We start from the raw sequence: 13,586 nt of genomic DNA, 5'->3' as shown, positions 1-13,586 counted from the left end.
ATAACTTGGATCAAGTGATCCATTTGCTAGGAGGACCTCCTTATGGGGATTCGGTTCTTGACTTCTCATATATATTCACCATGGATTTATTTTTAACCACATATTACCATTGATTAGGTCTTAAAGATGAACCTAGGGTCGTTTTCTGGTTAGCTGTAGTCTCGTAGAAGTGATTCACGTTGGAAGACTATGCTCACAATTAATGAGTAACCTCACAAATTAAGAACACTACTATTGGGCCTAAACTAGAAAGAGTTAAAATTTGTGAAAAATAATGAGTTGGTGGAGTTATTTCAAAGAAGTAGGAGACCATTATTTTATCTTTAAGATTGGCTTTGAAAAGACTTATTATTTTGTGATTCGGTTTTTTTAGATAGTATATATGTTATAGGGATTGGGGTTTTGAGAGATGAGGAACTTGGATTTGAGCATGTATACTCCATGGGGCAGTTTTGTGTATTTTTAGAAGATTAAGGCAAGGAAACCTCTCGTCTCCTTTCTTATATTGTCTCATCTGCAAGGCATATATCTTGTGTGTGTTGTATTTCTCCTTTAAGAAAGATAATAATTACTTATTTCTGTCTTGCACGATAACAATTCGTATATGGTACGTATGCAGTTTACGCTAAATCTAGCCTAATGATATTTTTGCTCATTATACCCAGTTTAGCTCTCTTTAAAGTAAGGAAAAGTTGCATCATGTTCGACATTTTTTTACACATTGTGGTATGATCAATACGGATTATGCGTAACATACACTATTGTGTTTCAGGGTTTTCTTCGACTTCAATAGTATTTTGAAGTTGATAAAGGTTAGATTGTGAACATGGTTTAAGGCCAACATAGACAATGTTCAATGTTTTTTTTTTTTTATGTATTAATCTTGTAATGTGTCTTTATTTGTATCTTTAGTTTTATCTTGTTATACTGACGTATTCAAGTTAAAGTACATTTACTCTCTTAATATAAGGTTTTGCTTAAAAATTTATACATTACAAATATATGAATATTATAAAGTATTATACTAACATTTAATATATATATATATATATATATATATATATATATATATATATATATATATTAATAATATATATCAATATACCCTATAACACTAGCATTGATATATTTTTAGGGGGAGACACTTGTGAAAACAATTGGATTAATGTAAGAAATAATAACTATAAATTTTGGACTATGAATCATACATAAATGATGAATATTAAAAATAAAATGAATAAATTTTTAAGTGGTTATGTGACCATAACTCATAATAATAAAACATTCTCACAGCAGGATCAGTCATCCTATATATATTGTTAATATAAATCTACAATGTATATATTAGAAGTTTAATTTTTGTAGGATAAAAGTTATATTACAAACATTAATCCAATATCATTTAAATAATTAGTATATGAATCACAAATTCCTGTGATCTCTCTCTAGAGAGCATTTTAGGCATAGATTTGCTCGATGAAGCAATCATTAATTTGGATCAGTTTTACATGATAAATGTTGTAAAGTCAAAGAAATTGGTGAAACGAAGCTACCTTAGATTGATCAAGTTTAAACCTTCTAGTAGGTAGAGTTATTCCATCACACTAGCTGTTGAAATATTTGAACATTCATGTACACACTAAACATATCAAACACATATGGCGTGTGTATATAGTGTATGGATGCACCAAAGTTATTTAATTAATCAGTACTCTATTGCAATTTACTCATTACTAATCCATCAATTCGGTTCAAGTGATTATTTCATTGAAAAGTACACACAGGAAACAATTAATTAGGAAAGGAACTGGACCAATGCCAAGTGGTTTTTAGATTGCATACCAACTGCTTGTTAAAATGAACCGTACGTAATAGCCATTTTGGGTTAAACGTAGGCAACAAAGAGAAACTAATCATCAAGTGGCCTATTGGTTTTACACCAAAATCAATTTAATTTCACACACACCGTAACGTACCTTTCAATATAAAAACTTGAGATTAAAATTAATTTGAGTAAACTTCTCAATTGTATTCAATTCAACAGTGCAAAAAATCAATATTCTGCGGAAATATAATATAATCTAAAACAAACAAACAACACCAAACGTTAGTGTAAATGAAAGCTTTCCATCATCAGCATGTGCAACGTGAAAGTGAACAAGTACTGATGAGAGGACTAACATGATGACTCTTGAAGCATATTATGCTACGGACACATGAACATGGCTGAACTACATGGGGGCCAGTGAACACGTGGCACAATCTAGTTCAACCACCAATGTTGGTCCTCTTTGTGAGTTTTATTCCTGTTCCTTATTATGTTGACCCCCACACTCCCCCCACTCCATTTCAATATTACCCCTGCACAGCCACATTCTCTGGCCAGCTTTTCTGATCTGAGCGAGAAAAACAATGAAGGTGATTGAATTGAAACCATGCATACAACCTTTTTTTGTTTCTCATGCATGTTCAATTTTAGTTGTACTACTTTTCCTTCAATTCAGTCCTCCTTTACATGGAGGTTGGAGGTTTATGATCATATATAGGTATTCATGTTAACTATCTTCATCACTTGTTTTGTCACAGATCTTCAATTGGGTTCACAAGAGGTTTCATCATCATAACGCTCTGAAAGGTTTGATTGACCTCTATGTATAACTTCTCTCATTTGCAATTTAAAAAACCACACCCTTCACAAGCTACAAATATATATGGTGCCTTTAAACAAATCTTCATGATATGTATATACTGTTTTTTTTTTCTTTTTTTTCGAGAGCGTAACATCTTCTCTTCTTTGCTAAAACTTTGGTATTTAATTAATCGAGTCAAATGGGATCATGAGATCCATGTAGTCCACCTGACCTAATCAGATAAAGTTTTGTTTTTGTTGTAGTACTGTCATGTTTTCTTCTAATGAATCTTTTGGTTTTCATACAGATGGGTTTGCTTCAAACATGAAAAAGACTGAACCTACAATTAACAACGCTGATAGTCAAGCTTTGCTGAAACAAGTAGCCCTCACTGAATCACTTGGTGGATGGGAAGATGGCATTCTAACCATTGGCACTCTTGGCTATGATCCCTTGAAGAACATCAACCCTCACAAAGAATACTTTGCTTTGGAGATTGAAGTTGAACAAGAAGATGGTGAAGGAGAGAACATCATGGTCGATGATCATGAGGAGGAGCAAAAGGGCTATAATGCTGAGCACGAGGAACTGAATCCATTGATATACAACTCATTTGAGCACAACTTTGAGAATGTTGTTAGTGAAAACAACCATGATGATGGGGATGTGGTTGGAAGCTTCAATAATGAAATTGTTGTGGCTCCACCAGTGATCTCTTATGAAGTAGTGGAAGCAAACGATGTGGAAGCTGATGAAAAGAAGAAGAAAGGAGAAAGGATCACACTAGCTGATCTCTTCTTGGCTGACACTGATGTTAAGATAAAGCTTGACCCTGCCAAAGTCTGCCACCTTGCTTCAAGTGAAAAACCAAACCTTAAAGCAAAGCATGGACTCTCTTTTGCCAAGAAGCTCATTCCCCGTGTTAAGGACAATCCCCATCCAATGAAAGATATCAAAAAAGTAAGTTGTTACTATAGGGGGGAAAAAATCATGCACTCATAATTTGATATTGGATTAATTTTAATTGATATAACATTTATTTAACAAAAGTGAGACTAAGTTGAATTTCTATGTATTGGCAACGTAAATTTTACATGATATCAGCTAAATCATTAGTAATATCATTTTTAAAATAATTATTATAAAAATTAATAAATTAATAACTATTTATAAAAATTTATGATTGAATAAAAATATAAAAACTCTTTACAATGTGAGTATATTAACTAAACTATTAGCATAGATATTATGGATCTACAATAACATTGCGATACATTATATATCTTAATAGATAATTTTGTTAATATAGAAAATTAATATATACTACCAATATATCAAATGTTACTACAATATATTTTTCTAAAAATATAGACTCAATATTTATACCTATACTTTAATTTCTGCTAGACAAATTGTTATATCAATGGTTACAATTTTGTTGTCTATTTTTTCCATTGATAAATAATATTACTTGTAGCCCGTGCCTCATTCACTAGCTAGAAACTGGAATTAAAACTCTTCAACGAATATGAACAAATTAACTAGCCGGACCAAGTAAAAAATATTGTTTTTTTTCTTGGATCATGTATATAGTGTTGGAAAGTTCAATCTGATTAAGCCGCTAATTGCAGATATTGCTTGAATAAGTTTGATTAAGTAATTTGTAATGCTGTGTAGCTGATGAAGAAGATGTTGAAGAGGAAAATCCACCCGGATCTTGATGTCAAGAATCACAAACCAGAAAGTCAGGAAGTGAGTGTAGCAGGAGTAAACAATGATAATCACATGAATGAAGGCAATGGCTCAAGTTATTTCCTTCCAATTTAAGGTATGGTAGTTCCAAATTCCCTTTTCCTGCAATGCATTCATTAATTTGCTTGTTTCAAAAGATGTACAGCAAATCATGGATTGTAGCCAGTTTAATTGTTTTCATCTATTAAAACAGTTCCTTTTTTTTCCCTTATACTAAAATAATATCTTTAATATGGTTTTTCTTACTAGTTTTCTCAACACAAGACGTTATATACATTTGGTTGCATGTCCCGATAAGGATGTCTATAGATATTTCTTTTTATAGTTTGGAACAAGAATAGTCGACAATGAAGCTCGTCTATTTAATTTCTTCAAAATTTCCACCTAGGATTTCTTATAATTTTAACCTATATATTTGAAGGAAAAGAAATTATAATGCACTCTTTTATCTTTAGGTCAAAAACTAATGTCTCTTCATACTTTTAATTTATTGGCCTTGACTTAGTAACATATTTTTGGATGAGTGATGCTACTCACATTCACTGATTAGTAAGGAAAGAAGAAAAAGATAACACTCTAGAGGCAATAAAAGTTTATATATTAATATAGACATTGATAGTGGTATATTCGGGTTTCTTATATTTATGAAAATATTCTTTAATAATTGTATATTTATCCGTTGGTACAGGTTAATATATCATATTATTATGTTAAACTCATAATATTTATTTTAACAAATCAATTTTCATTAGTCAAAGACTGCTAATCAAAACTAGCTCTATGACAGGCAAATTTTTTGAAATTATATATAAAAAATGGTATTAAAATCAACGTTTTGCATATGCGATTATCGTTTGCTTTTGTATCTCCAAATAGGATTTTTTGTTCATTCATAATCTTTATGAGAAACCTTGGCAAGTAAAAAAGAAGCTCTTACATTATTTTTCTCTGCTTTTCTCATTAAACTAACACTACGGTTTTTTGTTCTTCAACCACAAGATGATCTTCTCGATTTAACAAGTTACAGCTTTGTATATTTTCCACACTACGTATACCATACTAAACAGATATGCATCATGCATGCATTTTCAAGCGAGAAAGATACAGGGTCCAAAAACCAGTTTCCAAAATGTCAGTTTCCATGTGATAGTAATCCACCAATTATTTATAATCCATGGGTCCCTCCCACAAAATAACACTGAAAAATCCAAACAAGGAGATCAAAATAACATCTTCTCATCCATCTTTAAAGTGGCAATCACGTATTGCATGTAGTCCTCTTGTTGTGACCTTTTGCCAGCCAATATAATAAAAAATGTAGGGACAAAAAGCCAGGCAATTTATCTAGTTTTATTGACATTTTTTTAATACTAATGCATATGACAATTAGCTTATTAGAAGACTTTTTGACTATTTGAAAACTGTAATGTAATTGTGTGCATGATCCAGTTAAGAGTGCTAATTTGATTTAACAAATCATGCATTTTTACAAAAAAAAAAATACATAATAACTTATAAAATTTTCCTCTCTTGTATATTTTACTTTTTCTATCATGCATTATTTATTTTTTCACACATTTTTTATTTTCTTCTTATTTATAAAAATTATATAAATATAATTTATCATTTCATTAATGCTACTTAATTGTAGAAGCCATATGTTATAGCTATATTGTAGGATTTGATGGAAATATATAAAAGTAAACAAAAAGACGTACACATGATCTTCAGCTTGTCAGTTGTCACGAGGACAATCGTGTTTTGTATAGGCATTCTTCTCATCATATAGCTATTATTGGGGTAAAAGTAACTACATCTACATGATTCTTCGATGAGTTCGATCTGAAAAGGAAGAAAAAGAAACTGGTATTTTTTAATTAATATTATACCCACACACACACTTTTTCAATTCTTTTATACTAATTAACAAAGTTTATATAGCTAATTGGCCATTTATAAAATGACGTGTCAAATAAATAAAATTATTTCTCTCTCTATTTCATTCGTTATTGGAATTAATTGTATTGAAATAGTTTCTGGCTTGTTGCAGGTACTAGCTAGCTAGTATTGAGCTGCTGGGAGTATCACTGTTTAATTATCTGAAAACGTAGATTTGTTTATGATATATGTAAGATCAAATACTTAGATTTTCTTCTTGTTTTTTTATGACCAATGCATTGAACCCATGTGATTCTGTAATCTGTGGTATCCCTTTCTTTCTGTTGGCTTTAGGGTGTATTAGATTAGAATTTTAAAAGATTTTTTCTTATAAAAATATTTGTAGTATTTAATTGTGATTTTTAAATAGTATAAATAAGTTTTGTGATATTTAATTAAGACTTTTAAGATTTTTAAGGAAGACAATAAAATCTAATGGTATTTAATTAGAATTTTTAATAACTTATAAAAAAAATTGGTATTAAAAAATATATGAATTTCAATGGATTATTTTTTAAGAAGGATTTCAATGAATTTTATCAGAATTTTTAGTATAAAATATCTATCAACCAATTTCATTCAAACCCTTTAAATTTTGTTAAACTTTTTTCTTTTCTTTTTTATTGGTTATCGGATTTATTTCTCTCATCACATATGTCATATTCTATTTTTAATATTTTTCAAGATGTATGTGTCATATATATTTCTCTTATTTTTAAGAATAAAAGAATATCAAATATATTCCTTTCCTATGCACTTTTTTCTTTATTTTCTAAATTAAATGAATATTTATCTTATGTGCTAAGACTAATTATACTTTTCTTACACGGATTAGGAAATTATGTCCATAACCTGTTCGACACAATATTTCTGTGACTATCACCCTTAATTTCATCATTCACATAACTCATAATTCTCCTATCAATTTTTCATCATCATTGTTCTCTTCTAATATATATTTATTATTGCATCTCATTTAACACATGTCATTAGATTTATCGAAATAATTATAGTAATTAAAAAAAGCAAAAAACCAACTTATAATTTAAAACTATAATTCAAATCCAAAAATGAGAATAAGAAAATGTTATTACAAAAAAGATTGCTACAAGAGGACATAAAATTAAAATTAATATAACTATTAAAAGATTAAAACAATATTTTGGCTATATTTTTTTTATTCAAATCTCATCATTTAACTAATTCTTGTAATTTTAAATGTGTTTTTAAAGATTTACAGGATCTTTTTAAATCTTATAAATTTATAAAGTTATTTCAAATCCTTTAAATTTTTATGATATAAATTCATTAAAATTCAAATTATGATAAAAGTTTTATAAAAAAAATTAATAAATCATAATATTTTTATATAAATTTAGAAGACTTTTTTATGTTAAAATAATGTATAAAATCCTAATTTAATTGACCCTTGCTTTAATTTGACGTAAGGAGTGGATGTCTCTAGTATATGTGCCTTCGTTCGGGTTTATATTTTGGCACGCCTTTATGCATAGTTTTGGATGATAATTAATTGGCTTTAATGCATGCAAGCTGAGCATTTTATGGTGCAAAGAAGGAAACTTTCTACAACAAAATGACAAATAAATAAAGTCATGCAAAAAATAATGTGAGAGTGTCCCAACCCCCCAGCTAGCATGAATACATTAACGTTACTATGTAGTATTATTTATTAATCTTTTAAAAATATATATTTGTTATTTTAAAAGTCCTAAATAGTTCTAATTTCATGCTCTTATTAATTTCTTTCTAATTCTTAAACATTTTATACACTAATTATATATGAGAAAAAAATAATAATGGTCATATTAAAATGTTAAAAATAGTTTCAATATAAAAAATAATATTAATTGTATTATATGTTATTTTTTGTTAACTTTCTAAGAATAATAGTTAAAATATCAATAATTAAAAATCATTTAATAATATCAAATATTATGATATTAATAAAAATATTTAAACTTATAATTTCATAAGAATTGTTATTAGGGGAAGTAGCTTGAGTCTCTTTTCCACAATAGGATCATTGAACATTTCTTCAGATTTATTATTGACAGCCTTAACAACTAAAGACTAATTAAGCAATTAGAAGTCCAAGTATTTTTTATAGGGAGGGTAACTCTTGCATAATCTATTATCCAAGCCCTGTTAAGTTATCTGATGCAGTTGACTTTGTTGTCGAAATCAGTGTGATGTGCTTCATCAAAATTGGAGAATAAAAGATTAATTTGTTTAAATTTATTTATTAAAAAATATATATTTTTTAATTAAATATAAGTAATTTTTTAATATATTTATTTAAATTAAATAAACTTACCCAAAAAACAATCCCATCTAAATTAATTGGAAGTTAGTTTACAGCCCAAAACATAGGTGAATTGGGCCTGAGATCCTCTTAGGCTGTGAACATGATTTTCTTTTCTTGATGAAAGTGCTTAGAATATGTGCTATGTAAGACTTATGGGTGTAGCTGGTCAAATCAAAATACAAGTGTGGTGATGTCATTATATATTTTCAAAATAGATGTGCATGGACTGACTCAATTTTTTGGTATGGTGGGTTGGTAATGTGAGTGTTGTATTTTAATTTGATAAGGTGTGCCTACTCATTGTATGGGATACCTGAAATTATATCATTATACTTTATGGACTTGAAGTTGGACTAATGATTATATCACACTTTCGTGATGCCATCAAGTTTTACATCCAAGACTTGACAAATTTCTTTTACCGCAATCAATTAATGATTGAATTTAGGGGTTGGGCAAGAAATGCTTGATTTTTCAACCAATATGAAGGATATGATTGATTATGAGGTTTTACTTATGTTGAGAAAATTAACCAATGTTTCTAGGCTCTAGCAATTACAGGAATGGTGATTGACACGATTACATGAAGCAGGAAATCTCATAATAAGTATCTAAGATAAAAAGTCACATGCATAACACATACCATTATACCAATAAGGAGGAGTGTTTTCAGATTGATGATTTAGATAGAAAATTTCAAAACCCAAAAATAAATAGGAGTGAGAATGTGTAAATAAGATTATTAACCCACATACTAATAAACGCACTCAATTAAAAAATAATAAATGTGAGTGCTAATAGTCTCAAACCTAGCATAGCTGAGTATGACTTGTTAGGTTACAAATTATATCTGCAGTCCTATTTCAAACTGAAATTGATTAGATTTCATAATGCATTGATTGATACTTTAAAATGACAAATTAATTTGAATAAACAAGTAGCAAGTGGTACCTTCTTATAAAACTAAGAGACAAGTTTAATTTTCCATAAAACAAAAAATATAAATAGTAAAAGAATAAAAATTCTTATGAAATTCAATATAGAGCCATTTATTATTTATTATTAAACAAATTAATTTAATATTAGTAACTAAATTATTTGGTTATTTAAAGGAAAAAGTAATTAATAAGAGCTCAATTGATATATGCACCAACTTTAATTTGTAAAAAACATTACACACTCAATCAATCCCAAATGTCAAATCTTTAAAAAAAATGTAAGTTTTATTTTATAATTATCTTCAAAATCACACATACCACATAAATTGTGATTGATCGATAGAGTAAAAAAATTGCATATAACAATTAAACTCAATAATATTGTCTTTAAGTTTACAAATATTTGATATTTTAGTTCTGTCAGTATTTTTTTTCAATTTAATGCAGAAATATTTAAAAAATTATAGTGTGTACCAATTTAATTTCTAACAACATTATTAATAATTTAAATTAGTCTACTAAATTTTTTAATTATTTTAAATTTATTATCTTATAAAACTAATTTATGACCTTCAGAGTTAATTAGGTAAAATATTATTTTTAAAAATGAGATTAGAATAAATTTTTATATTTTATAAATTTATAAAATTTTAAAATAATCATCTTAAAATTTATATATAAGGTGATTTTTAATAAATTAGTAATATAAAAAATTTAAATACTTTTTTATCTGTCTTTTTTCTCCTTAATAATAAATTTCTCTTTATTATTATTAGTGGAGAGAGATGCTTCATATCTCTTTACTTATTTTAACTAAAAAGATAAAAGAAAAAAAATATTAGAAGTTATAAACAAAAACTAATAACATAAGAATAGTAGATAGTTATTAAGAGAGAAGTAATAAAAATTTAAAAATGGAGAAAAGATAAAATAGTCTAGTGAAATGTTTAGACTAAATGAAGGTATTTTCTTTATTATTATTATTATTATTATAGAATAGATTATATATTATTATTATCATTACTATTATTATTATAAGACTACAAATATATACTTTTAATAATCTTACTTTTTTTTTTGTTGAATAAGAGATAATCTTATTTGAATCATCTAAATTTTCTTAGCTAAAATTTTAGGAGATGTTTATTTCACGAAATTTTATTAAATTCTTGAAAATGTAAAAATGATAATATATTATTTCATGTTTGTTAAAAAGATAATAAAAAATATTTCTAGGCATAATGCATTCCTCTTAATTCACATTACACAAATTTTTTCATCTTCATATTCATATATAAAAGGAACAAAAATCTTATATTTTCATATGAATATTTAAAATAATTTTTCACTTTTCACTATTTTACCTTATTTATCAATTTATTAAATGTTTTTATTTTAAAATTAAAATAAATTTACAAACATTCCTAAGAATTAAAAATATTTATCAAATATTTTGATGTTGGTTACTTTAAATGTTGTTCCTTTAATACATTTTTTTTTATACAAATGAGGTGAGGGTAAACAAGGTACAAACACACATTTCAAAGTTTGATTTTAATGATCTAAACAAAATGTTAGAATGGATGTTTCTCTCCTATACATGTTCCTTTTCTTTCTTTTTATTTGTTTATTTAATAGATACCCAAAATTTGATATAATTAATTTGTTGAAAGTTGAGATTGGGTTGATAAACAAATTAGTTGAATTAAAAATATTTTAATAAAATTAATAACTAAATTAATTAATAAATATAAAAAAATATGATAAAAATAGGAAAGTAAAATAAAAAAATTATAAATTTAAAAGCTGTATGAACTAACATTTAAAAAATTATCAAAGCACTATAATTTAATAAAATAAACTCTTTTTCAAACAAACTTTAGTCAAATAAGTCTGTATCAAAGAAAAAAAAGGTCTGTACCAAAAATATTAGTCAAATATCCACCAAAAAACAGTAATTAGTCAAATAAATTACAAATTGATTTATAAGTTTTATAAAATATTCAATACACAAATGAATGAATCTAATTAATAGTTTAATTTATATAATAAAAACTATTCCAACTATTTAATATTACATTTATTACTATCTTTATTTTTTTTATAAAAAGTATTTAAAAATTTAAAAGATAAGATTGTGATGAATAAGATTAATATTATATTTAATATTTAACATTTAAATAAATAAATAAAACTTGGACTTTTCAAATGTACAAAACAAAAAGCATTATAAGTAGTTTAAGGTTGCTGAGAAAGACAAACCACATCACGGGTAAAAGTGTTGTCCCAAAGAAAGAGCATCTTTCTCCTTTCTTTCATCACCGTGTAAGAAATTTCTTCTTCAACTTTTCCCTTCAATGGTTGTGCCTTTAGTTATTTTTCTCCATTGTTTAGCCTTTGTAATCTGATATTTTCAGTATTAAACTATTATTAGTTTCCCTGTTGTGTGTTGTATTTTATGAATAACGTGTGAATTGGGAATGTGGTGTGATTGGTTTTTCTGTGGGCAGTGGAAGAGACTGAGATGGGTTCAAAAACCAAGACTTTTACCTTTGAGGAGGTGGCTAAGCACAATCACAGGAAGGATTGCTGGATTATAGTCAAAGGGAAGGTCAGTTTTTGTTTTTGTGATCTGAATTTGGTTTCTGTCATCAATTTGATTCTTGATCTGTTTTCCTTAGTTGATCTGTTTTTGTTTATTGGATGAATCTGATGTGTGAATAATCTATGGTTGAATTGCATATTCATGACTTTATCTTACTTGATTTGACTAATCCTCGGGGGCTTCAAAATTTCCCTCATACATGGTTTGGGAGTGAGGTGGATAGGGTTCAATATATTCAGAAAAAAACTTCTGCCTGTGGGTTTGAATAAAATCCATTAATTGAATTTGAATCCCTTAAGTTGTTAAAAAAAATTAAATTTGTGTATGGAATCTAATTTTTAGAATTTTGGTATAAAAAATAATCCCTAACTCTTTTATCAATTTAATCCCCAAGCATGACATGTACGGCTGTAATGATGGGGTTATAGGAATGCCTGATAAAGATGAAGATGAGACAGCCATTACGGTTGGGGAGTGTAATTTAAAACCATATTCTGAGTTTGACAAAATATGTGTCTATGCTAGTCCGCGTAGGATTACAAAGTTCAAGACTGATTTCATAGTTACATTGGTTTTAAATAGAATTTAACTTTTAAGTTTGTTGTAAAACAAGAACAAATAATGAATTATGAATAAGGAAAAATCATTTAGAGAGAAGATATAAGGATAATGTAGAATCTCTGCTTGAAATTGAATAAGAAAAGAAGAAAAAAGGAAAAAGTAAGGGCAAAATATTTGTTATAATGAAATATATTGAAAGCTGGATAAATCACGGGGTTTGCAACGGGAATATGCTATTTAATGATTTACAAAGTTGTCTAGGCATAATTAAATGTCATATATATACCTTGTAAGAACTGGACTGTCTTTTTTTTCCTTCTCATTTTGGCATTATAGCATCCAAACAAAGCACTATCTAGTATTATTGTATTCTTAATTTTGCTGAGGGATGTGACTATCAGGATTGAGAGTACAAATTTCTTTCATAAACTATTTCTATGATAAATCAGTGTCACCTTATCAGCCATTGAACATGAATGAATTAACATGCGCCTGGTTGGTAAGGAGACTATATTTGATGCTTGTTGATCTTGTTATGGTCTATAACTCCTGGCTGGTGAGTCTTTTCACAAACTGACATTGATTTGACAAATTATTTATTAAGGAATAGGATTCTCCTGCTTAAAAAAGTGGAAGTTAAATCAGTTATTTTTCAAGTGCTCATTACATATTGTCATAACACTAAGTGAGTTAACTAGATTCATAAACTAACATGTCATTTCCTATCCAAAAGAAGATTTTAGGAAAATTATCCTAATGGGGCTCTTTTTAGAAAGTATTTCTCACAATGGGTCTGTTTCAAAATAATTTACTATATGGGTCTGTTATTTCACGTA

The 13,586-nt window shown here is 27.4% G+C and overlaps 2 protein-coding genes across 2 annotated transcripts in view; both read left to right on the top strand.

Moving 5' to 3' along the window:
• Positions 1-2,308: 2,308 nt before the first annotated feature.
• On the top strand, positions 2,309-6,607 carry LOC100798917 (protein TILLER ANGLE CONTROL 1). The gene is made up of 5 exons (XM_014777735.3): positions 2,309-2,418; positions 2,587-2,635; positions 2,938-3,590; positions 4,308-4,458; positions 6,433-6,607. Exons 1-4 carry the CDS (start codon positions 2,413-2,415, stop codon positions 4,455-4,457), a joined length of 858 nt encoding a protein of 285 aa, XP_014633221.1. The 5' UTR covers positions 2,309-2,412; the 3' UTR covers position 4,458; positions 6,433-6,607.
• A 5,265-nt stretch (positions 6,608-11,872) lies between these two features.
• LOC100500069 (uncharacterized) overlaps positions 11,873-13,586 on the top strand; it is a 6,705-nt gene continuing 4,991 nt past the window's right edge. Inside the window, 2 exon segments of the mRNA NM_001249450.2 lie at positions 11,873-11,909; positions 12,095-12,195. Coding sequence (NP_001236379.1) covers positions 12,109-12,195 — 87 coding nt within the window. The 5' untranslated portion in view covers positions 11,873-11,909; positions 12,095-12,108.

Source organism: Glycine max, chromosome 7 (assembly GCF_000004515.6).
Source record: "Glycine max cultivar Williams 82 chromosome 7, Glycine_max_v4.0, whole genome shotgun sequence".
Lineage (NCBI taxonomy): Eukaryota > Viridiplantae > Streptophyta > Magnoliopsida > Fabales > Fabaceae > Glycine > Glycine max.
The sequence above is the reverse complement of the archived record's forward strand: the minus strand, read 5'-3'. Positions and strand labels throughout refer to the sequence as shown.